This window comes from Eublepharis macularius, chromosome 8 (genome assembly GCF_028583425.1).
Source record: "Eublepharis macularius isolate TG4126 chromosome 8, MPM_Emac_v1.0, whole genome shotgun sequence".
Taxonomy (NCBI): domain Eukaryota; kingdom Metazoa; phylum Chordata; class Lepidosauria; order Squamata; family Eublepharidae; genus Eublepharis; species Eublepharis macularius.
Window position 1 is genome coordinate 3,091,457 of NC_072797.1, and position 22,576 is coordinate 3,114,032.

At 54.1% G+C, this 22,576-nt stretch overlaps 2 protein-coding genes across 2 annotated transcripts in view; one reads left to right on the forward strand and one right to left on the reverse strand.

Moving 5' to 3' along the window:
* The first annotated feature begins 2,716 nt into the window (after positions 1-2,716).
* On the forward strand, positions 2,717-10,674 carry LOC129334482 (dapper homolog 3-like). The gene is made up of 3 exons (XM_054986620.1): positions 2,717-2,752; positions 3,864-4,250; positions 10,156-10,674. The coding sequence occupies exons 1-3, from the start codon at positions 2,717-2,719 to the stop codon at positions 10,402-10,404; spliced, it is 672 nt and encodes a 223-aa protein (XP_054842595.1). The 3' UTR covers positions 10,405-10,674.
* Positions 10,675-13,773: 3,099 nt separating this feature from the next.
* The window catches only part of DNAI1 (dynein axonemal intermediate chain 1), a 187,684-nt gene continuing 178,881 nt past the window's right edge, over positions 13,774-22,576 (reverse strand). Inside the window, exon 20 of the mRNA XM_054986152.1 lies at positions 13,774-14,056. Within this exon, the coding sequence (XP_054842127.1) occupies positions 13,952-14,056 (105 nt within the window). The 3' untranslated portion in view covers positions 13,774-13,951. The remainder of the gene's footprint in view (positions 14,057-22,576) is intronic.

The window sequence follows — 22,576 nt, forward strand, 5'->3', positions numbered from 1 at the left end:
TGCAACTGACCACATCGTCCTTGTCTGTCTGCACTGCCGGAAATATGTCACCTGACCCCTGACACTCAACATGCATGCTTTGTTCGACATGAGAGTGCTCTCTCTAGAAGCCTTCTGTTTGGGCTCAGGCCTTTCTGCTCATAGGTATCGCTAGCAAACCTGGTCAGAGTATTGGGGCGTGGAGGAACTCACTACAAAATGTTAGAACAAAGAAGCTCTGCAGAGCCCTTCCGACATTTCCATTGGGTACCATTTTTAAAAAATCACGATGGATACAGATGAAAGCACGTTTGTTTTTTCTTAATACTGAATTTTTTTAAAAAACACGATTTACATTCTTACAGTGTTCAATACCAAAAGAAGTTAGATACTGAAAGTGGGGGGAAATCACAGTATGACTTTACAAAAAACCGATAATTAAGATGAAACCATCTGTTATGTTATCAGACTAATTCCCTTGCTTTGTTATCCAAACCTCTCAAGAAAGATCAAAGCTTCCCATTCGTCTCCCGCAGAACAATTATAACTGCAGTGTGATTTCCTTACAGCTCTCTCGAGATCCAAAGGCAGACCAGATCCCTCTTGAGCATTTCCCCAGTGGGAAGAGGAGGGTGGGTGGATCAGGACCCTGGACACTGAATATGGGATGAGCTGCTTTCCTTTGCTCCTTATAGAGCAAAACGGCTTTCAAGAGAGTTTTCACGTTTCTGCCATCAGGGTTGGACAAACACGCCTTTCCTTCCTTTGCATATTCTACTCTTTTGTTTCCTGTGGTTTCCACTGCATGCTTTTTCGTTGTTGGTTTTTGTAAATTTGCTTGCATTCTGTGCAGCTGTCCAGTTTCCATATACAGTTTATAGGGCATTTTTCATACACTCTACATTATTTGATAAATGTTAGTAACTAAAGTGTGTTTATCGGCCCACAAATCACACTGGAAAGAATGTGTTTATTTTATGGGGGAGAAACAGAAAATGGTCTGAAAAGAATCACAAGTTTGGTTAACTCAGTGGAGCAGCACCAACAAAATACGGATTTCACAGGTCAGAACTGCAAGGGCGAGAAATTCAAAGGCATCTCTCGTGGCAACAGAAACGGAACTGCGGATTTCCCAGGCATGCCACAGGCGACCACCAGGAGCTTGTTACACCAAAGGGCCAAAGTACACGCCGATCTTGTAGCCTTCCAGGCACAATTCCAGACAATAGCCCCGACTCGGGAAGCGCTAAAGGAAGACTGAGGGCCTTTGTATCCATTCTGCCTCCTGGCCAGTGCCCAGCAACCAATCCAGAATGTTCTCTTAAAAATTGCAGGCTGTGCCGCAAACCAGAAACACAAGGGCACTCTCTGCCACCCACCATGAGACTCCCCTCCATTCAGTCTCTGCTGCGTGCCAGCACATTGCCTGCAAACTAGCAAGAGACTTGGAAAGAGGGCCAGGGAGGCAGAGTAGACGCCAGCTCAAGCCAGGAGTCACGAGGACAGGCCACTGGGGGAGAGCCCTCAGCTCCCATGCAGGAGGTCTCAAGAAACAAGACCAGAAGACCTCCTTGGCTGGAGAACTTCTGCCCACTAGAGCTGGGAACACAGGGCTCGATGTGCCCGTTCTGAGCATGGCAGGCAGCTTCCTGTGTTGGGGGGAAGCTACACGCTGTAAGAAGCTGCACAAGAGCCATTCTGTGTTAGAACAACCTCCCCGGTGTGGTTCTAGAGTGTGCTGTCTAGAGAGCAACTGTTTGTTGCTCCTTTTCTTTCCATTTCCATCCCACCCTTCCTCCAAGGAGACCAGGGCAGTGCACCTGCTTCTTCCCGTTTTCACAGCAACCCTTTGAGGTAGGTGAGGCTGAAAGAGGGAAACTGGCCCAAGGTCAGCCAGCGAGCTCCACAGCAGAGTGGTGATGTGAACCTGGGTCCTAGCCCAAATCTCTAACCACTACAGTAGCTCTTTTAGTGGAGCCTGTTGTCCTCCCCCACACCCGCACCCCGACCTCAGACACAACCTCTCGGACAGGAGAAAATAGAAGGCCCCAAAAAATATAAGGAAGGAAATGTGCATTTTTATATGGCAGAATCTGGTGCAAGCATATTGGCTTTGAGGAACCACAACCCACCCACCCGGTGATGAGAGGTGTCCATCTCTGGTTTGTGTCAGCTGCCTGGCCTCCTGCAAAGTCCATCCTTGTTTGCAATAGCAGCTCTCCCCCCCCCACCCCGAGTCAGTAAGGGTTCCAGTACACCTTAGCAGGTACAGCCTCCCTCTGCCATGCAATTTCTCTTCCGTCTAGAAGGTGGTAGGACTTATGTTTGAAACCATGAGAATTGGAGTTCCCATCTGCCCCAGACGTGCAATAGCATTTCCGAGTCTTGCTTTGTATCATTGATGAAGAGCTCTGTGTAATCTGAAAATGTACACTCTCCACAGCAAGTATTAATTGGCCCTGAAGGACACAGCAACAGCCCCAGTGGGTCAGACTCTGCCTAGCCCAGCACCCCAACACCAAGCAGACAGGTGCCTCCAGCAGGGGATGAGCCAAAGGGCACTCCCTGGTCCCCATCACGGTATGGTCTGTGGGACCAAAATGGCCAACGGCCTCTCAGTCCTGGGACACCAGCTGAGATTCAAATGACCCCTCTGCAATGGGGATGAGGGCTTTTTAGGGCAGATGAGCTGGGAGAGGGGAGATCGATAAACAGACCCAAAGGGTTAAACGCAGCCATGAGAGGAAGGGAGAAGATCTGGTGCGGGGATGTGGTATGGGGACCCAGAGTTAATGCAAACTGCCCCACATGAAAAATCTGGAGGCACCACGCAGGCGCCCTTCCCTCGTAGGTATCACTCACTGTCTTAATCGGGCTTGCGTGTTCTTATCCCACCTTCGCTCTAAGGAGCCTAGGGCAGTGTGTGTGTGTGCCTCTTGCCCTTTATTGTGTCTTCACAACAGCCCTGTAAGGGAGCTTGGGTGAAGAGACAGCAACCAGACCAAGATCGCCTGTGGGGCCTCATGGCTGTGTAGGCGTTCGCACCTGAGTCTCCCAACCCCAGCCCAGCCCTCCTGCTCTTCTGGACATCTGAGCGTCTTTCAGCTTAGCTGCCCTCACCCCACCTCCCCACCAGAGGCATCACGAAGGCAAAGCCTGTGAAAGCTGCCTGCAGAGAACCTGCTTTGTGTTTGAGGAGGAAAGATTGGGGGGGGGGGTCACCTGTGCAGCTCAAACTGCTTCAGATGCGCAAGGGAGGCAGGGCGGGTGTTCATGGTTGGTGGGCCACACTTGGGATTTCATTGGCAAGTTGTGGCAAGAAGAAGGGCATCGATCGGCTTTCAAAGCTGCCTTTACCATCCAGAGCCTGAAGCACAGCACGTCCCGTCACATTTGGGCCAAAGAGGCATGTTTCAGGGCATGCTGCCTAGGCTCAGGCCTCCGTGGTGGTGGGTTCAAATCCTGCCCCCGCTGGCTGAGCAATGTATCCTTTCATGGTATGTGCATTTTGCTGTCCTGAGAGCTGTGGAGAAGAGCCAGCCTGAGCCCATGAGGAAGGATGCCAATTCAAAGGGAGACGGATCCACCCAGCGGCTGCCTTTGCACCCAGAGCCTGCTGGGGTCTCTTGCTGAAAGGCGGGGGGAGACCCCCAGTCTGAGAAGCCTGGCCGAAGCTCGGGCCGAGGCAGCTCAGGGCTTTCTCGCGGTGCCACGTCCTTCGAAATGCACGGGAGACGACGGGCCTGGAAATGCTTTAGGCGGGTTGGGTTGCCCAACTCCAGGTGGTGGCTGGAGATCTCCCGGAATTGCAACTGACCTCCAAACTTCAGAGAAAAGGGCTGTTGGGGGGGGCGCTCTGCTGAGGTCCCTCCCCAAACCTCCAGGGATTTCCCAGCCGGCGGCGCCCAGTCCCCCTGCCCAGAAGCAGAGGCGCCCTCCTGGCCCCCACGCGGCGGAGGCCTCTGGCGGCCGGCTCAGCGCGCAGGCTCGGGGCGCGCAGGGCAGCCCGGGCCGCCGCCGCCGCCGCCGCCCCCCGGCGCGCGTCCCCACGTGCAGCGGCGGCTCACGTGCGGGCGGCGGCGGGCGGGGCCTTCGCGGGCGGCGCAGCCAATGGGCCGGCGGGGCGGGGCGCGGCGCCGTCGGGGCTGGGAAGGCGCGCTCGGGCGCGGAGCTGCGGGACTCGCCGGCGGCTGGAGGGCGCGCCGCACCCGGCGCCGCTTCCCCGGGCGCGTCCGCGGCTGCTCCTCGCCGGGCTCGGGGCGCGCAGCCAGGTAAGCGGGCCGGGCCGGGCGGCGAGCGTGCCTCTGAGCGCGCGCATGGTGCCCGGCTGGGCGTCCGCCCCGCCCCACCTCGCAGGGTTGTTGTGGCGGCCGAGCGCGGGCGGGCAGGAGGGCGGGCGGGGCAGGGCCTGGCCCGGCGCCTTCCCACGCGTGCCCCCAGCGCCCGGCGATGTTGGGCCGCTCCGGACGCGCCTGATGGCGCCGCGCCTCCGTCCCGGAGTTCTGCCCGGGCGCCGCCGGCGAGGCCGGTCTCTGGAGGCGGAGGGCGGTCCCAGGCGGGCCGGAGGTGCTGCTGGGTCGCGCCCGAACGGGGCCTCGGTGGGGTGTGATGCGGCCGTCGGGGAGAGTTTCTAGCGGTCCAGCTTAGCCCGGCCCGCGGCTCCCCTCCGCAGTGGCTGCCTCGAGGGGGCTTCGGAGGACCGCGGGGGGCTGCCTCTTGGCCTCCCTGCCTGCAAAGAGCGGGGCCCACCTCGCGGGGCTGTTGTGACGAGGCCCTTTGCAACGAGGAGCTGGCCAAGGAATGGGCCTGGGGGGGCCTTGGGCCGGGCCGGGCCGGGCTTGCTGCGAGCCTCGATTAATGACGAACCTCCGGTCGGTCGGTGCCTTGCTCCGCGGTAGAACAGCCGGGCTGGAGTCCAGTGGCGCCTCCGAGAGGGACGAGGTCCTCAGGGTGGGAGCTCCGGAGGGAGAGCCCTTGGAGACGCCTTGGAGAAGTGCCGGCTGACGCCCAGGAAATCTTGTTGGTGTCTGAAGTGCCGCTGGACTCCAGTCCTGATGAGCAATCCAGGTCGGGCTTGGACTAGAAGGGCAGAGTGTGCCCTTCAGGGTCTGGGCAGCTTTGAGTCCTGCTGATCAACAAGCCCAGGGTCTCCTCAGAGTCAGAAAGCTGCAGGGCTGCATGCACCTCAGGCCGGCGCATGGCATTTAACAGCCATGTGCCGGTTTTCACAACAGCCCTGCCAAGCAGGCTGCTTTTATCCCAGCCCTGCAAATAAGACCGCCGAAGTGGCCAGTCTCCAAGCAATTGGGCAGCGATGACATCCCACATCTGTGCACTTTAAAAAGTTTACCAATTCATGTTGTCTTCTGGTTTCAAAGGCGGGGACTGTGCATTGTGGTTGGGGGTGATGTAGTCCGTGAATGCTGGGGAGTGCTGTGTTCCGCGAAGGGCGGCTGAACCTGAGGTCACACAGTGTGGTAACACTCGAACCCGATCCAGCAGTCTGTTACACCGCTTTGACATTGGCATGCCTCGGAGCTTCTTGGCAGGTGAACGTCGTGTCACAGCAAAGCGCTTCCATCAGCTCCCCTGCCAGCACGCTGCCAGGCCCCAGTAACAAACCCCAGATGTGCACTCACCCCTCCCCGGAAAGTTTTCTGAGCTGCCAGACCAGCGAAGGATGTGGCTGTCAGGCAGAGCCTGGAGTGGAAGTTTCCTTTTGGTAAAAACAGAGGAATGTTTTTCTGAATGCCATAACAGGTTCTCCAGTCCAAATTCCACCCTGCTGCGTCGCTCAGGGCGGCAGTTTTGCATTTGTAAAAGCAGAATAAAGATGAAATGGGGGGAGGCAAGGAAGGGTGGAACGAGAGGGGCTCTTCCTTCGTCTGCTGCAGGCCTAGGGTGGGGTGGGCTGGGGGGAGCAGGTAGCGAAAAGCTGGGCCTTGGGCAAATCTCTGCCTGTCTCTGGTCCAGGGTGGGCGGCAAAGCCGGCCTGAGGCTGGTGGTTGGATGGAGGGATGAACTCTCCGGCGTATGTTTCCTCTTTTAAAGCAAGCAGGCGCTTGTGTCCTGAGTTCATTTGGGCCCATGGTGGGAGGGGGCTTGGCCTTCCCCATGCCGTTTTCCTGACCAGGCGTGGCCCTGCCAAGCTGCCCTTGGCCTTCCTAAGTAATGGCAGAGCTTGAGAAGGAGCTCCGCAGGAGGGAGTCGAAGGGATCCTGGTGGCTTGTACTGTTCTGAGGCGATGGGTCTGCACCTGCCAAAGGGGATGGAGGAGGCAGCCATCCCCTCTCCCAGTCCAGAGGCGTGTGGGCAGGGCACTGCTGGCCCCGCTGGTGTGTTGGTCTGGTCCCTGTCCTGGGGGGAGGGGGTGCGTGCCTGGAAACCATCCAAGGAGCCATCGTTGCCGCACGTCCCAACTGAAACCTCCCAGGAGATGCTTTTCACACTGTCCCTTTCCTGGCTTCCTTGGAAAGGATCCATGTAAAGTGGCATCCCTCGTGCCGCCGCGAGGAAGAATTAAGCGGCTCCCTGGATTAGGATGAGTGGAGACCGGCCCTCTTTCCTTCTTTCTGCGGCCTTTGCGGGGTCCTCTCGGGTCACCAGCTGCCTTGTGCTCCTGATCCCTCAAAACGCCTGATGAGACTGAAGCTTGGGAAGGGGCGGGGGGTAGGGGTGGAGTGAGCCTGGGTGGGGTTGGCATGGAACAGACATGTCACGAGGGGGCTCGGGGCACGCTAGATGCCAGCAGCAAAGCACGGGGTTTTTTTGTTCACAGCAAGCTTGAGTGTTCAGGGTTTGTTTCTGCTCTTGTAACCAATTTGGCACACGGGTGCTTTGGGATGAGTGAGCTAGCCTGTGAGTTCCACAAGAATAATCGTATGGCCTGGATGTGAGCCAAGATTCTACTCCAACCCGTTGAGAATCAGTGCCAGGCTCGGCTCTTGCTGGCCTCCGCAGCACACATCCCGAAGTACCCCTGAGCTTGTGCAGAATGCATCCTCTTTCCTCTAAGGAAGTAAAACACGCACACGCACTCCTGCATCTAGAATTAGGAGCTCGTGGGCCGGAGGACATGGTTTCCACGGTGTCCCATCATTTGGATCTGCCACTCTGGGTGCATTTGGGGTGATTGCCAGGGCGGCTGGTCTGCAGTGGCGTTCCTGAGGGTCGGTGTGGGATGCTGCAGCTTTGCCCTTGTGCCACAGAGCCTGGCAGCAGAATGCTGGAGGGGGAAGGGGCTTGGGGGCAACTTTACCCTGTTTCCTGCAAATACCACTGCTGTCTGCTGTGGCTGCCCATCTTTCTCTGCCTCCTTGGGCAAAACCATTTCCAGCTCTGCTGAGACACTTGCAGTGGAGAGTCTCGGGACCAAGTTATAGCTTGTGCTGGAGATCCAGGAATGGATTTCTCAAGGTGCTGGGGGGATTTGGATCAGTGCTGTGGTGTCAGTCAGTGGTGGGTTATTGCTTTCTCCCCATGCTGTTTGCCCAGTTAGAACTGCCCTTGGCTGCAATTAATGGAGGCAAAGGATCTAAATAACCTTCCCTCACTGCTGGGTTTTTTAGAAGCCATGGGTCTCTAGGAAAATATGTAATTTGGCCCTGATCCTAGGACCTTACACATACGCTCTGGTAATGGTGCTACGGCTTCTCCATGTTGGCATTCAGCTGGTGGGCCTTGCGCTTGGATTCCCCATTCTTTGCTCTTTAAGAGAAGGGGCAAGCCAGGAGAGTCTTGGCAAGAGAGAAACAGGTAAGCGAGCCAGTAAAAACCCGGAGGGGGCATCCTTGAAAGGGTCCAGGTGGACTGTGTGTTGCCCCTGGAAGTTAAAGGTGGTCCCTGCCTGCTGTCTGAATGGAGCTTTTGATGGACACTTTCTTGGTGCGTATGGCATTAGGAGGTTTTGTATGAGCGCTACTTAAGGTCTGCAGTTGCCCCACAGGTCTTTGACACCCACCTTGAAGGGCTTTCACTCACACACACACACACACACACACACACACCCAATTCTGCATTGCCAAATGGATTATAGGCCAAGCCACCGTTCTCCACGAACCTCTCTTGTTTGACTTTCCCGTGATGCCCTGAGTCAGTTTTGAGCTTGATGCCGCTGAGAGTGAAAGACGGGAATGCAGTTCTTTTGTTGCTTCTGGGTTCACGTCAGCTTCAGACATTCTCATTTAATTTGTTTTAGGATAGGTGGCCTAGAGTTTACCTTTCCAAGGGGATGCCGATTCGAACCCCGAGCGCGATCCGACCAATTGGCCCTCCTCCTTTCAGGGCCGAACTGGATCATCCCAATTCAAACGTCCTGTGAATCCACAGGCCCTTCCGTAGCAGAGTCATCGCTGGGGTTTCCAGGGCATGCATTCGCTAACCGTTGGAAGATGGGGGAGGGGAGGGGGGGTTAGCCCGTTGCTGACGGAAGGGGAACAAAGGCTGGATTGTAGGGCAGTGTCCCCGGGGAGGGGGTCTCTTGGCATGACCGCAGGGATCTTTCCTGGGAGATGGCTCTGCTCTCACAGCTATCGTGGTCTTGTGCTGTGCCCAGCAATGCCAGCTGGAGCCTGCTTGGCACGTCGCAAGAGTCAGAGGGCAGGGTGGGTTGCAGCTCCTCTCTGCACCCAGGAGATCCAAGTAGCACGTTGAGGACACTTCGTGCAAGAGTCGCGGACAACTCCGTTGCTATTTTTGAGGTTTTTAATGGATTCCCAGGAATTCGGACAGAGCGAAGACTGAGGTGGGGCTGCAGCCTGCCCCTCTGCGGAGGTATGGGGGTGGTGGAGTAAGCAGTAGGGCTGGGCACAGCAGCTTCCCCCTTTTATCATTCTCTATCCTATTCAATGTGGGGAAGGCAATGGCAAACCACCCCGTAAAAAGTCTGCCAATAGAAATGCCGTGATGCGACATCCCCCATGGGTCAGTAATGACTCGGTGCTTGCACAGGGGACTACCTTTACCTACCTTTTTTATCCTATTTAGTGAGTTAGCTGTGTTAGTCTGTAGTTGCAAAATAGTAGAGTCCAATAGCACCTTTAAGACTGACCAACTTTTGTAAATAGTTTTTGTTAATAATTAAAATAATTTTTTTTTAAAAAAAGACTAACCAACTTTATTGTAGCATAAGCTTTTGAGAACTGCATCTCTCTTCGTCAGATGCAACTTTATTGTAGCAAAAGCTTTTGAGAGCCACAGCTCTCTTCATCAGATGCAACTTTATTGTAGCATAAGCTTTTGAGAGCCACAGCTCTCTTCATCAGATGCATCTGATGAAGAGAGCTGTGATTCTCAAAAGCTGATGATGCATCTGACGAAGAGAGCTGTGGTTCTCAAAAGCTGACAATGCATCTGATGAAGAGAGCTGTGGTTCTCGAAAGCTGATGATGCATCTGTTGAAGAGAGCTGCGGTTCTCGAAAGCTGACAATGCATCTGATGAAGATAGCTGTGGTTCTCGAAAGCTGATGATGCATCTGTTGAAGAGAGCTGTGGTTCTCAAAAGCTGACAATGCATCTGATGAAGAGAGCTGTGGTTCTCAAAAGCTGATGATGCATCTGATGAAGAGAGCTGTGGTTCTCAAAAGCTGATGATGCATCTGATGAAGAGAGCTGTGGTTCTCGAAAGCTGATGATGCATCTGATGAAGAGAGCTGTGGTTCTCGAAAGCTGATGATGCATCTGATGAAGAGAGCTGTGGTTCTCGAAAGTTGACGATGCAGTGTTCTCAGGATGGTGTGTTTGTGTGTGACATTGTTACAGGAAAGTAGTGCAATTGTGTGACTCTCCCTGCCCACCCTGTAACTGGCAAGAGCTGGGCATGGGAGGATGAAGGGCTACCAGGTGGTTTAACTGCAAGAGGCGTGGAGTCATGGAGCGGGTAAGGAGGGGCTTGATAGATGCAGAAGGACTGTTCGGAGGCCGTTTGGGGGGCTGGGATCTCCTGGGGGTGGTGTAAGGCAGGAGGCAGCCATGGAGCATTCCAGGGGCAGCTGGTGGTGGAGTGAAAGTTTGCACAATTGTGGCTCCCATAAACTGCGCGTGGAGTGAGAGAAGGTTGGGGCAGGTGCCGCTTCACTCGCCCTGAAGCACCACGAGAGGGAAAAACTGCATCTTCTGGAATGGATGGCCTCACGTTGACCTCATTATGCCATGCTCCTTTTTTCCTTCTCTTGTAGGCGCAGGCTGAGCGAGAGGCGGAAGACCGAGGAGGGCGCAGAGCAGCTGCCCCGACTGCATCGCCCCTGAGCAGTCTCGTATTCCCCAGCAGCCGCAGACTCCTGCGCACCTGCTGTGGCTCCCGACCTCTCTCTGTCTCGGATCTTCAGAGAAAACCTCCAGTGGGACTTGGACACCCCCATTTGTGCCTTCAGGCCCAGGGGGAAATGCACACGGTGGGGAAGGAGGCCAGCCGCTGCTCTCAGTGAAGATCTGGAGCCAGGCCAGGTGGGGCAGGAGAGGCAGCTGGCACTTGGGGTGGTGTTCTTTGTGCAGAATGTGGGACTCCCGTTTAGCAAGCCGTGCCGAGCCGCTGGGCCTCTCTTGCTCTCTGTTCTGGAACTAGCATTGGCTGACTTTTTCTGGACTCAGCTGGGACACTGCTGCCTTGGGAAGGCCGCCACTTCCGGCGTAATGGGCCGTGTGGCCTCCTGCCCCTCCTAGCTGCGCCCACTTGCCGTCTCCCCACCTGGGGACCCACGATGGGGGCGGGGCTCTCCACCGGCGCAGTGATTGCAATCGCCTTCAACTGTCTCATTGCCGTCCTCATCGTGCTCCTCTTCTTCATCCTCTGCAAGGCCTGCAGGACGCCCTCCTGCCCCGACAGGAGCCCCTCCTCTGAGGCCGACGAGAAGGGGAACGAGGAAAAGTACCTCCTGCAGCCCTGAACCTGTGCCTTGGGGGGGGGAGGGGGGAGGAGCTGGCCTGAGCCTTCCCTGCGGCCCTCGAAGGCAGGAGATTGGTGGCCGGGTGGCCGGACAACTGGGCTGCAGCATCGGTCGCACTGTGCCTTAGCTTGGAGAGGAGGCTGGGGGTCTCTGAGCCATGGAGGAAGAGGAGACAGGGCGGCTTTTCTGGTGGAAGCTTCCGGGACTGAGGACTGGGTTGGGGCTGACCTGGCATTCGGGGTTGCCTTGCTGTGACTGGAAGAGGCCCTGTGGCTAGAGCAGCGGGCAGAAGCAGGTCCGCTTGGGCTCCTCCTGTCCCGTTGTCCGTGTCTCATGGAAACCTTGGGTGCCCCAGGGCCCTCTTGAGGGACTTCCCTGCCCTCTCTGTCGCAGGATGAAGGGTCCCCGCCTGCGCCTCTGTCCCTTTGGGGCCCAGCGGCAGAAGGGGGGTGAGTCAGGTGCCTTTTCGGAGAAGGTCTCCAGCCAGCTCCCGGGCACAGGGGACGTGCAGGGGTTGGGCTAGGCAGTGGCAGCCCAGCTTTCCCCGGGGGCTGTGCTCTGTCCCACTGCAGGCGGTGAAACCGGAGCGTGCAAGCCTGCTGGTTGCTGGAGGGCCTTTGCCGTTGGGAGCGGAGTGGTACCGGAGAGGCGGGGCAAGGCTTCCTCCCGGGCCCGCCTGCCCCTCCTGGCACCTTGAGGCTTCTCAGTGATGACAGTACAGGCAAGAGGAGCCAGGGCCAGACCCTAAGGAGGTGCCGGATGTAGCCAGTGCCTTTCTGTGGATTGTCTAGACACGACCACAGAAGGAAAGAAGTGCCGGGGTCGAGTCCAGGAGCCAGGGAAGAGGGTGTGTGTATGTGCCTGAAGTGCCATTGTCCGGGGCTGGCAAGGGGTTGGGATGCCACTTGCAGAGCTTTGGGAATCTGCTGTTGCTTCCCCTCCCCTCCTTCCTGCCTTTGTTTGCATTATCAGGATTGTCACTAACAAGAGGGAACTGGCGGGAAGCTTTGCTAGGCCGGGGTTCCCGTTGCCCGCCGTGAGAGGCTCTGGCCGTTCTGGGAACGCCCCTCCTCCGGCCAGGCTGAGCCAAGCCTCCCAAGGCAGAGGAGTCTTGGCTGAGCTGTTTCTGGGGGGGCTGCGTTTCCCACGGGCTGTCCGGGGTTCTGGGAGGGCCAGTTCTTGGGGGTACTTAGGAAGTGTCGGGAGGCTCTAAGGTGGGGATGGCTGGTCCCATGGAGCTGTCCCACCAGGGGCTTCTGGAGGTGGTCTTCTGCCACGTGGGAGGGAGATGCAACAGCAAAGCTCTGCCGAAGCGCTGCCGGGAGGCTTCAGGGATCGTAAGAAGCTGGGAGGCTTCCTGTGCAGTTACTAGCACTGTCGGAGGAGGCTCGTGCAAGCAGAGTCGAGGCCCGTCTGCTCTAGAGGTCCGTCCTGACTCTCTTCTGCTGCCGCCTTGCATGTTGCAGATCCCACCCGCTTCTCCTGGGGGCAGCCTCCAGGGAAGCCGCCGCCCTCACCCAGGGAGAGGCATTTTCACGTAGGGGAACTCATGGCGCCCCCTTCAGGCCTGACGCCGTAAGGGGCTTGTTTGGCGAGCAGTGGAGCTCCAGCCAAGCCTCTTCCCCGAAGCGAGTTTGCAACAGCCCTTTTCTTTCCTTCTCCCAGCTCGGCATCTCGAGTTATCGGTGATGCCGGAACTGACACTACTTTGTGCGTCTGCACTTGCGACAACTTTATATGCTGGAGGGAGAAATTAAGTCATCCCACTGCGAGCGAAGTCTGTGTGCCCCCCTTGCTTTCTCCGAAAACAACAGCATCCCAAGGAATGTTCTCTCTCAGCCCGCTGAACTGGCAGGCCTTCCTTTAGCAAGGGAGCAGCAAGGTGGGAGGTGTCAGGCCGAAGTCGGGGGTGGGGGTGGGGGGCTAGAGCATCTCAAAACCAAGCCCTTGCGTTGGGGGGCTGGCCTGGCCAGCTTTCCGGTGCTTGCAGGGAGCCCCTGAGGGCTCTCCGTTGCCACTTCCTTGTGTTGCTAAGAGGCAGAATTCCTTGTTCCCTTCTGTGCTCATGACTCCCTGCTGGGTGCAACACGTCCCTTCTCAGCTGCGATTTTACTGGAATAATAAAGCTAATATAGTTTGTAGCAGAATCTGTCAGGCTCTGGTTTTGTTCCTTGGCACGGAAGGAAGAGTCGGGTGGGAGAGGGGAGGCGGGGTGCCTCTCGGACGTCCCTGATGGGGGCTGAGATTTGGCTGGCCGGTCAGTAGGGAGGCTTGGCGCGGTTCAGTGGGGGCTTTCTTCCCAGCATCAGCTTTGGATTAGAAAGGGTGGCTCAGTGTTGCTCTTCCCAGCACTTCAACCCAGTGGGCTGAGCAGTACTAGACAAAGTTGTGCTGGTGCACGTGGAAGGGCCCAGCCCATTAGCCGGCAGGAGGTGGCAGTTTGCTCTGTTGTGTGTGTGTGTGTGTGTGTGTGTGTGTGTGACAGAGAGAGAGAAGCTTGAAACCACCTACCTTCAGTAATTCCCTTTCTCTGCAGTGGAACCTGCTCCAGCCAGCCTGTCATTTGAACAGGTGGCAGGACAAGAAGCTCTTTTACGCTTTGCCCTCTGGGGCAAGTGTGAGTTGACTAGGCAGCCGGTCCCACTCCGCTTTCGGAGGCTGTGGCTTTGAGTCTGCCGTCCGGTTGGCTCCAGACCTTGACAGGAAACCGAACCAACCCGAAGCGTGAGGAAATCATCCTTTCTCAACCCCAGCCTGCACAGGGCAGCCTCTTCGAGAGCAGGGTTTGTTTCTATCCCAGTGATCAGCTGGAGAGTTCTGCTCCCTTCCCCTCCCCTCCCTCCCTCCCTCCCTCCCAATTTGGGGCTGGGTGAGAAGGTCGGCTCCTCAGGTAGCATCAGACTCCAGGGCTGTAAACTCTCTGCTTTTTATTTTTCTGGATGCAAAAAACCCAAACATCTTTTTGGTGCTGTGGAATCCCTGGGCCTCAGCACAGCTGACCGACCGCCCAAAGCGCCTGCCCTTACAAAGGGGCTCTTGTTCCCGGAGTCCTGGTCACGTGGCTGCAGGGAGGGAAGGGCGGCTGGGCTCACTTGCTGGTTTTGGCCGCAGGCTCTCTCACCAGGTTCAGCAGTTTGTCCAGCTTGGCAATCTCCACCTCTGGGCCTTTCTGCACCTCCTGGCCTTTCTTCTCCTAGGGAGACAGCAAACCCCAGTGGTTAGAGGCAAGGCAGCTAGTCGGCTGTCTATGGGCGTGCCTTTGACAACGGAGAAGCGCTTCAATTGGCGCAGGAGGTGGAAGCCCTTCTCCTTGCGAGTTGCTGCCTGGCAGGCTCTGCAAAAAGCTGGATCCGACCTAGAAAGCTTTAGGCAGACCTTGTGTGCAGCCCCCGTTGCATCCACACAGCCAGGAGTCTCTGACACTCATTTTCAGAAGCACGAGCACTGGTCATGGTGCTTCCGCACAGGGATTTTCTGCACACACTCTCCTGTCCACTGCCGTTTCTCCTGCATCTTTTCCCACTATAACATCATAGAGCTGTAGCAATTGCCCGTTCTCCCCCCCCCTTTTTTTTAAGGACCTCAAAACTTAACAGTGGGGAAAAATGGCAGCTGCCAGGGGCTAAAGGAAGGAAAACTTGTCCAGGCGATGTGGTCATTCTCACTGCACTCGTCCGAAACAAGATCGTAGCAAAGTCGGTTTGGGAAAGAGGTGGATGCAGGATGGGGGAAGCGTGCCCGGGGTGCTATTGGAGCCCAGCGTCCTGTGACTGTTCCGGAAATACTGTTCACCGCCCAGAGCCCCTGGGGATGGGCGGTGTATAAATCGAAATAGAAATTTTTTAAAAAAATCACCCCAGTGTTTCAGTTTGGACACCAAAGTGGAGAAAGGTCTCTGTGTGGAATCCTCCGTCCCCTGCATGTGCTCAACGGGACGGAGGGCCTGATTCGGTTCAGAAGGGCCTCTGCTGTGCCGAGAGGCAGGTACGCCACTCCCCCTAAAAGAGCACACCTGCTATTCCGTCTCGGCTCTGCCACCTATGAGAAAAGGTTCCCCTTGTTAAGTGCGGGGGGGGGGGTGGCGGCGAGGGAAGGCTGGAACTGCAAGTGGCCAAGGAGTTAAGCTGTGAATCAGGAGGTACCTGGTTCAAATCCTGCTCTTCCTATGAATTCGCTTGGGGCCCTTTAGGTAGCCATTCCCCTCCCAGCAACCTCCCTGCCCCCCCCGCCCCCCAATATGTACATAAGCCAGTCTGGTGTTGTGGTTAAGAGCACGGGAGTCTGGAGAGCCGGGTTTGATTCCCCACTCCTCCACTTGCCGCCAGCCGGGTGACCTTGGGCCAGTCACAGCTCTCTCAGAGCTCTCTCAGCCCCACCCACCTCACAGGGTGATTGTTGTTGTGGGGATAATAATGACATACTTTGTAAACCGCTCTGAGTGGGTGTTAAGTTGTCCTGAAGGGCGGTATAGAAATCGAATGTTGTTATAATAGTCTCTGCTTTACAGGGATTGTTTCAAGAAAATACTGCAGGCTCATGTGAGTGGAGCGCTTCAAAACACTGCAAGGGCTGCAGAGCTGTTCTGGCTTGAAGGGGCCGCCCTTCTCCGGGCTTCTGCCAAAGCAGGCAGCTGGTGGCTTCTGTGGGAGGAGAGGCGCCCCTTCAGCCGAGCAGGGCAGGAGCCCGAGGACCCGTCTCTGCGCCCATCCCAGAGCCGTGTCTGCTCCAGCTCTCCAGGACAGAGCCTGTTTTCAGCGAAGCAGCAGCCTAGAGGTGCAGCACCTCTTTAGGGACAGCGTTGCTGTGTGTTCATTGCCATTAGCATCCCCCAATAAACGCGGGAAGGGGGCAAGGCCAGGGTCTTGGTAGAAGCCAAGCTGTGCAGCCATGTCGGTTTCCTGGAAATTAAGAAAAGGGGTGGGGGGAACTACTGAAATTTTCAAGTCAAGTTAGCCTTTATTGGCATAAACTACTGAAATTATGAAAATGCTGGCTGGGCCTCCCCAGTCATGGCCTGGCCCATCGGCACCTGCAACACGAGACACGTGATGGGCAGGTCGAGATGTGTCTTGCTTTCTCAGTCCAACTTGCCTCACGTGCTTGTAAGGATACAGTGGAAGGGGAAGGAACCATGGTGGGGGGGCTGCACTGAGCTCTTTGGAGGAAAGGTAGGATTTAGAAAAAAAAAATTAAATGGAGTGTGTTGAGGTCCTAGGCAACTGGCCTTATCCTCCCCTGCTGGTAACTTGTTTTCCCAACTGCTGGTACACCCTCCAAGAGACCTTTTGTAGGGGCACGGCATCAGCCACGGAGAAGAGTGGCTGGTGGTTTATATCTGCTAGTCTGTATCTGCAAATTCCCATAAAAATGGCATCAACGAGGAAGAGCAATTCAGTTTATGAATGAGCTCTGTTTTGCTCGCCTAGCACACGCTGCCAGTTGTGGCGGGGCTCTGCCCCCCCCTTTTCCAGCATTCTCCTGCCCAGCTGAGTGGCGTGGATTCCAGCTGAGTCATACAACCAACAATTACACCCTGGGAGTAATTCCCCACAAGAACAGTTCTGCCGGAGTTTGCAATGCAATAGACCCAATAAGCCAGTCCTTTGCCGGGTATCTGCTGCTTCAAGACAGAGGGCGGGCGGAATGGAGAGCCGCCAAAGGGAATGGTGCTAATGGTTAATCTGGGTGTTGTTTGCTTGGGGGCGTAAATCCATCCCCTGAGAGGACAGGTTGCATTTGCTCTGATGGGATTAGTGTGGAATTATTTGTCTGGACACCATCATCAGATTTTAGGATTAGCAGTAGCCGGTGCCTGGGCACAGCAGCAGGAGGGAAATTATTCGTACGAGAATTGCACCAAGATGGTCTATGGCAAGCTGGGATCCAAATCGAATGTCCTCATGGAATCTTTCTATGAAGCGCCTCTCAGGCTGGGCTCTGTGACAGTTACGAGGGCAATGCTTGAGAGCAGTTAAAGGTCATTTCACATGTTGCGCAGAGGCAAACCTGAGCGAAAAACCCGTCACAGAGCATATCTGTGAGAGGCATGTTCGCAAATACAGGAGGTCGCATAAAATACCTTTGGAGTTTCCCCCATACTCAAAGCCCGGTCTCACGTGACCGCCACGCCACGCCACGCCACACCACACCACACCACGCCACACCTGCCTCTTCTCAAGTGTACAGGCTGGCAGGGCAAAAAAGTCACCAGGGTGGGGGGCTTTATGCTCACACATCATGCTGTCAAAAGTTGGCTGCTGCCTTTCCAAAGCGCTTTGCCTAGGAAGTATCGCCATTTCCGTGAGGTGCCCTCTGAAGGCAGTTTCCTCTGCTGCTCTGGGGTGAGGTTTTTTTTGGCCATGGCTCTCTTGTGTTTAAATCAAGTGTTCTACAGCCCCAAACGCAGCAGCTCTCGTGTATTTGTAAGTGAAAGGCGAGAGATGCATGCGCGCATGGCTACACAGACCCCCCCCCTTTCCCAGCCTTGTTCACTGTCTGCCCTGCCTCGAGCCACAGAGAGTTCGCCGAGGATTCGTGGCCATCTGCCTCTGCTTTCGGAAAGGCAGTGCCAGGCTGCGGTTTCCGTGCCTGCTTATCTTGCGATGGATGAGCTGGGCGCAAAGACACCCCCCTCCTGCCCAGTTTGTTCTTTGCTGAGACTTCCACTCAGCTCAGCCGGGAAGGAATGAAGCAGCTGAAGGGGATGGTAATTGAAGATCACCAAGCGAGCGGCTGAGCTTATGCCAAATTCTTGCCACGCAAGACATCACAGGGGGAGTGAGAGGCGCCCACTCTGCAGCAAAGGCCAGGGGGCCGGGGGCGGGGGCGGGCTGGTTGTTTCTGGGCTCATTTTCTGGCTGTTCTGTTCTACTCACAGCTAGACAGGTTGGATGTCTTTGTGGGCTTCTCGGGCCTTCCTGGTGTCAGTCCTGCCTCCCAGCTGCCCACCGCTGGATTGCTCCGGCAGTCAGCTCAGAAACGCAAGCTGGTTTCACGCACTCCCTCTTCCGAGCTGAATGCTGCTCAGCAATGGAGACACCTGAGGCTGAGGTTCGGCTCCAAGAGCTACGCATCACATTTGGAGGCACAACGCCCTCCCGTGCGCCGTGGATGTCGCTCCATCACCTAAATGCCAAGCTCAGCTGTCAGTGAGAAGCCAAGCTGCCCTTTCAGGAATTATGATGCCCAAACGCAGAGCCAGAATGAACTTCAACACTCATTAGCAACCAGAGGCAGGTTCAGAGATGTAGCTAAGTGGTTGCTCAGCCTCTCCAGGCAGTACCTTTCTGTTCATTCCGCAGAGTCCTGCTGCTGCCAGCCACTGGTGGCATAGGAGGGTACTAGTAGTGACCCTGTGGCCTCTGCTACTGCCTGCCAGGTTCAAGCAGAGCCCTACCAGTGTTACCACGGGGCATTGCAAGTGGGTAGACCCAGGAGATAACAGATGTATCGCGCTTGGACTGGCCACAGCTTTGCTTTGCCCTTGTCCAGATCCCCCACTTTCAGGCCTGTAAGAAAGGCAGATGGAGGAACTAAACAGTGGAATTTTGCTTTAAACCTGTAGCACAGGGTTAGCGGCGCAGTCCTACAGAGAGTTACTCCAGCCTAAGCCCATTGAAATCAATGGGTTTAGACTGGGGTAACTCTTCTTAGGATTGCACATCGCCTTTTGTTTCATGGCTGGCAGGCAGGACTATTTGGCTCTCGCGAGGTGGCCCTGTGAGCCCCGTTGGAAAGCTGGGGCTTCCTCCCCGAGTCTCCCGTTCCACCTGTGGCACCAGGGGCTTCTGTGAAACTAGCACTCCATCACCCAAGCACAGGGCCTGCTCTGGGGCTCTCCTTGTGCTGCATCAAAGCTCTACACATGACACCCACACACGGGCGCCAAAGGGGAAGTTTTGGCATACGCAAGATGCACCTTCCTCCCCTCCCCGCATCCGAGGCGCCAGTACCTTGATGTGCCCAGAGGCCTGCTTCATAACCTCCTCGAGCCAGAAATGCCCTTCAGAAAGATGGAACAGCGGGATTTGAGTCCAGTGGCACCACGGAGGCCAACAAGGTTTTCAGGGTATCAGCTTTCGTGAGTCAATGCTCCCTTCTTCAGAGCTCTGACTCTCGAAGGCTGATGCCCTGAAAGTCTTGTTGGTCTCTAAGGTGCCGCGGGTCCCAAGTCTCCTATTCCAGCACCACTACCTTCCTGAAACTTTAGAGAGAGGAAAGCTGATCTATGCAGGATCAGCCGCAGCCCAGATATCCATCCCTCCACACAGAATTGCCGGTTAAGCCACTGAACGTGGCAGTGATGGTTCTGGGGCATCCAGTTCTGTGAAAGAGGATGGGAGCCAAAGCAGCAGTGATGTGCAGTGGGGAAAGAAGCAACCACCGTCGATCTAAGGTGCTGAGAGCACCCTGTGGAACAGGGGTCTCTCTCACAGGCCCCCAAACAGGCATGAGCGAGAGCTCACAGTCACAGCGGTGATGACACACTCCAAAGTCCTTTTGATTTTTGGATCTGCAGGAGGAGGCAGACGCTGGTGAGGACTTGCCCGTGTCAACTACAGATGACACCAGTGGGCTTTAGGTGGCCTGGCTGAGCGGGGCTGCAGCCTTCATCGGCTGAACTGAATCTTGTATTACAGCAAAAGCCGGTTCTAGAGCCTTTATCAATAAGAACGTGGTGGTGGAAACGACTAACCAAAGCAGCTGATATTCGAGTTTGTATAAGTAACCAAGGAGAGGGAAGGAGAGCTATTGTGTAACTAAGCTCGGCAATTATAAATTTCAACTGTATCTTTCTATTAGTTTAACCTCCTAACTTCAAATGTAGTGCTTGTATAAGTTTTAAAACTCATTTCAACTGTACTGTTTGTAGAAGTCTCAAATTAATTCCAAATGTTGTGTTCTGTAAGTTTCTTTTATGCGCTTTCTATCGTTTTATTCTTTCTTTTAAAATAAAATTTCTATACCACAAAGAAAAAAGAGTGGTGGTGGCCCGTTAGCTTGCCGTGACCCATCTCTGGAGGTTTCTGACCAGGTCAAAGAATTCCGCAGCAGGGCAGCCGCCTGACCCCAAGTCAAGGGTCTTCTGTTTTCGTAGCATTTCTGATTATAAGAGCTCTTTGCCGTGGCTGTACTTTGATATTTCTTTATTGCCTACTCCCCAGCTTACATTGTTCTCCTTGCCTCCATTCATCCTCACAACGACCCAGTGAGGTAGGCTAGGCCAGGAGTGTGTGACTTGCCCAAGTGAGCTTCTGTGGCAGAGGGGGGATTTGAACCTGGGTCTCCCTGAGCCTAGCCTGGCACTCTAGCCACTACACAACACTGCCTCTTGTCAAGAAGTAACAAATCTGATTGCTCATTTATAATCCCAGTTGACATCCAGGGAAGAGAGGGCGAGTGTCTGGCTGAAGGCCACCCAAGGAGCCAGCGGCACAAGGAGGACCAACCCCGGCCCCCAAGAGCACAGACGTCTTCTACCCAACCAAGCCTGCTTGCTGTTGGTAGCTGGCTTGCCTGGGAAAAAGTAAAAAGCCTGTTCTTTGAAGACCTCGTCCCAGGAGGAGCATTTCCTTTACTCTCCAGAGGAGACTGAATTGGGTCCCACAGTAATGAGGACCTACACATTCAGTTGGGAAAACATATACAGTTATAGTATTAAAGTATTATAAAGTTAAGAGTAAGACAGTGTATTCATATGGGAAGAAATAAGGTTGAATAATAAGGTTGAATAGGTAAAAGGGAGAATATACAATAGTTTAGTGATGTATTAGAAACAGTAGATTTATAATATAGATAACAGGTATTTAAGGATTAGTATATATATATATATATATATATATATATATATATATATATATATATATATATATATATATATATATATATATATATATATATATATATATATTAGTATATATATATTTGTAGTTAGTATATGTACCTATTATATACTTATATATTTTGTATACTCCTAAGTTAGATAAGTAATACAACTAAATAGACTAGATTAGTATGTATTAGATAGATATATATTATACATATTATTATAGATTTTAAGAATTTATAGTATATATTCTTTAGGTTAAGTTGGGTATGGAAAACTGTTGGGAGTCATTAGATAAGGGAGGGGGGAAAGGATGGGGAAAATGCAATGGGGTGGAAAATGATAATGATTATCATGTTTATGTTTGTTAACCCATCCAGTAAAAATTTTTAAAAAAACATTCAATTGGGAAAACAGGCTGCTCCGCGTGGCTGCTAATTTCCTAATTTGCTATATGTAGCAGCAGCAAACTGAAACATCACCCATACAGGGTGATTCCCCTGGAAGAAACCTGCATCCCCCCCACTCCCCAGACCAGGGCTTGCCAGCTGCAGGAAGGGCCAACTGCAGGCACTGAAACCCTGGCCTTTGTGAGACAGGCTGTGTTTTCCTCGATGGCTGCCTCCGTTTTCTCTCTAACGCAGCAGCTAATGCTACGAGTGGATCTGTTCTCAGCTTGGCTGTAAACCAGCACGACGCCAGGCACTCCATTATGGCCTGTGCTGCCACACACTTTCTTTTTTTTGCTGGAAAGATGTTCGAGGACTTGCTTTCGGGGGCCTAAAACGTCTGTCCCATTTATAAATGAGAGAGAGGGAGTGCCCAGGCAGTTGTAAGGTCAGACTAAAGAGAGGCAATTCCTGTCTTGGGGTTTGCCTTCAGCTGAAAGAGGTAACAAGTACAGATGGCATCCTCCGTGAAAGTGCTTTAAACTTTTATGAAACTGTTAGGGAGGTAATACAGAAGCCTGCAAGTAAGTACGGTAGTTATTTGAAAGGAAAACGACCCTGAATATAAGATGAGCCCTCCTCATGTTACACACGCACACAAAAAATTATTACGGGAAGGAACTGTAAATTGTATGCAAATGTAATATCCCCCCCAACCCTTTTTATGGCATTCATGGGCAGGGGGGGGAGAATCTAGTTTTGCATTTGAGTAAATACTGTACCTACACGGCAGTCATTTGGAGAAGAGAGTGGTGCTTTTCTCAGATACTCCTACTGTTTCAGATCTGACAGCCCCGTAAGGGAGGCCAGAACTATGACCCAAATATTGTGGAGGTGGGAGGGTAGGTGGCACTGAGACGCAGAAGTCTTGCCTAAGGCCGTTTCTAACATTCCCAATGGCCTGGGGGACTGACTGCCAGCTTGGCCTTTCCTTTTACCGAGTAACACTGTGCATTTTACTCCAGCTCCCTTCACTGCTCTTTGCATTACAGTAGGAGATGGGGGGGGGGGGAAGCTGCCTGCTTCATCGGTAAGGTTTCATTTACATGCAATCACGTCTGATGAGGTTCAAAAGCCAGCCCCAACTTCAGGGGTTTCTGCTTTTTAATTAAAACACGCCTTTGCTTTTCCCAAAGCACTCTGCAGCATTGAAGTAGATTAGTCATTTTAAAAAATTATAAATAGCAATCTTGGATCTGTCTTACGTTTCCTAGGAGGAAGAGTAACAAACAGAGAACAGGGTGCTTGCAAACTAGGCAAAGAGAAATGTTCTCTGAGTGATGTGGGACGGAAGGGGTCCAGTTGGTTCCCGGAAATGGCAAAGGTCTTTTATTCCAGGTGCCCAATAAAAACTTTAGTTTTCGGCCCGCCCGGAAGGGTTCGCCACAGCCATTTCTTGTGCTTTGTAAACTTTGGGTAGGAAACACTTCAATGCAAC

Coding starts and splice junctions, on each gene's coding strand:
- LOC129334482 (XM_054986620.1), top strand. CDS start 2,717: ATGAGAGGAAGGGAGAAGATCTGGTGCGGGGATGTG. Junction 2,753..3,863: donor AGATCTGGTGCGGGGATGTG/GTATGGGGACCC, acceptor CCAAACCTCCAG/GGATTTCCCAGCCGGCGGCG. Junction 4,251..10,155: donor GGCTCGGGGCGCGCAGCCAG/GTAAGCGGGCCG, acceptor CTTCTCTTGTAG/GCGCAGGCTGAGCGAGAGGC.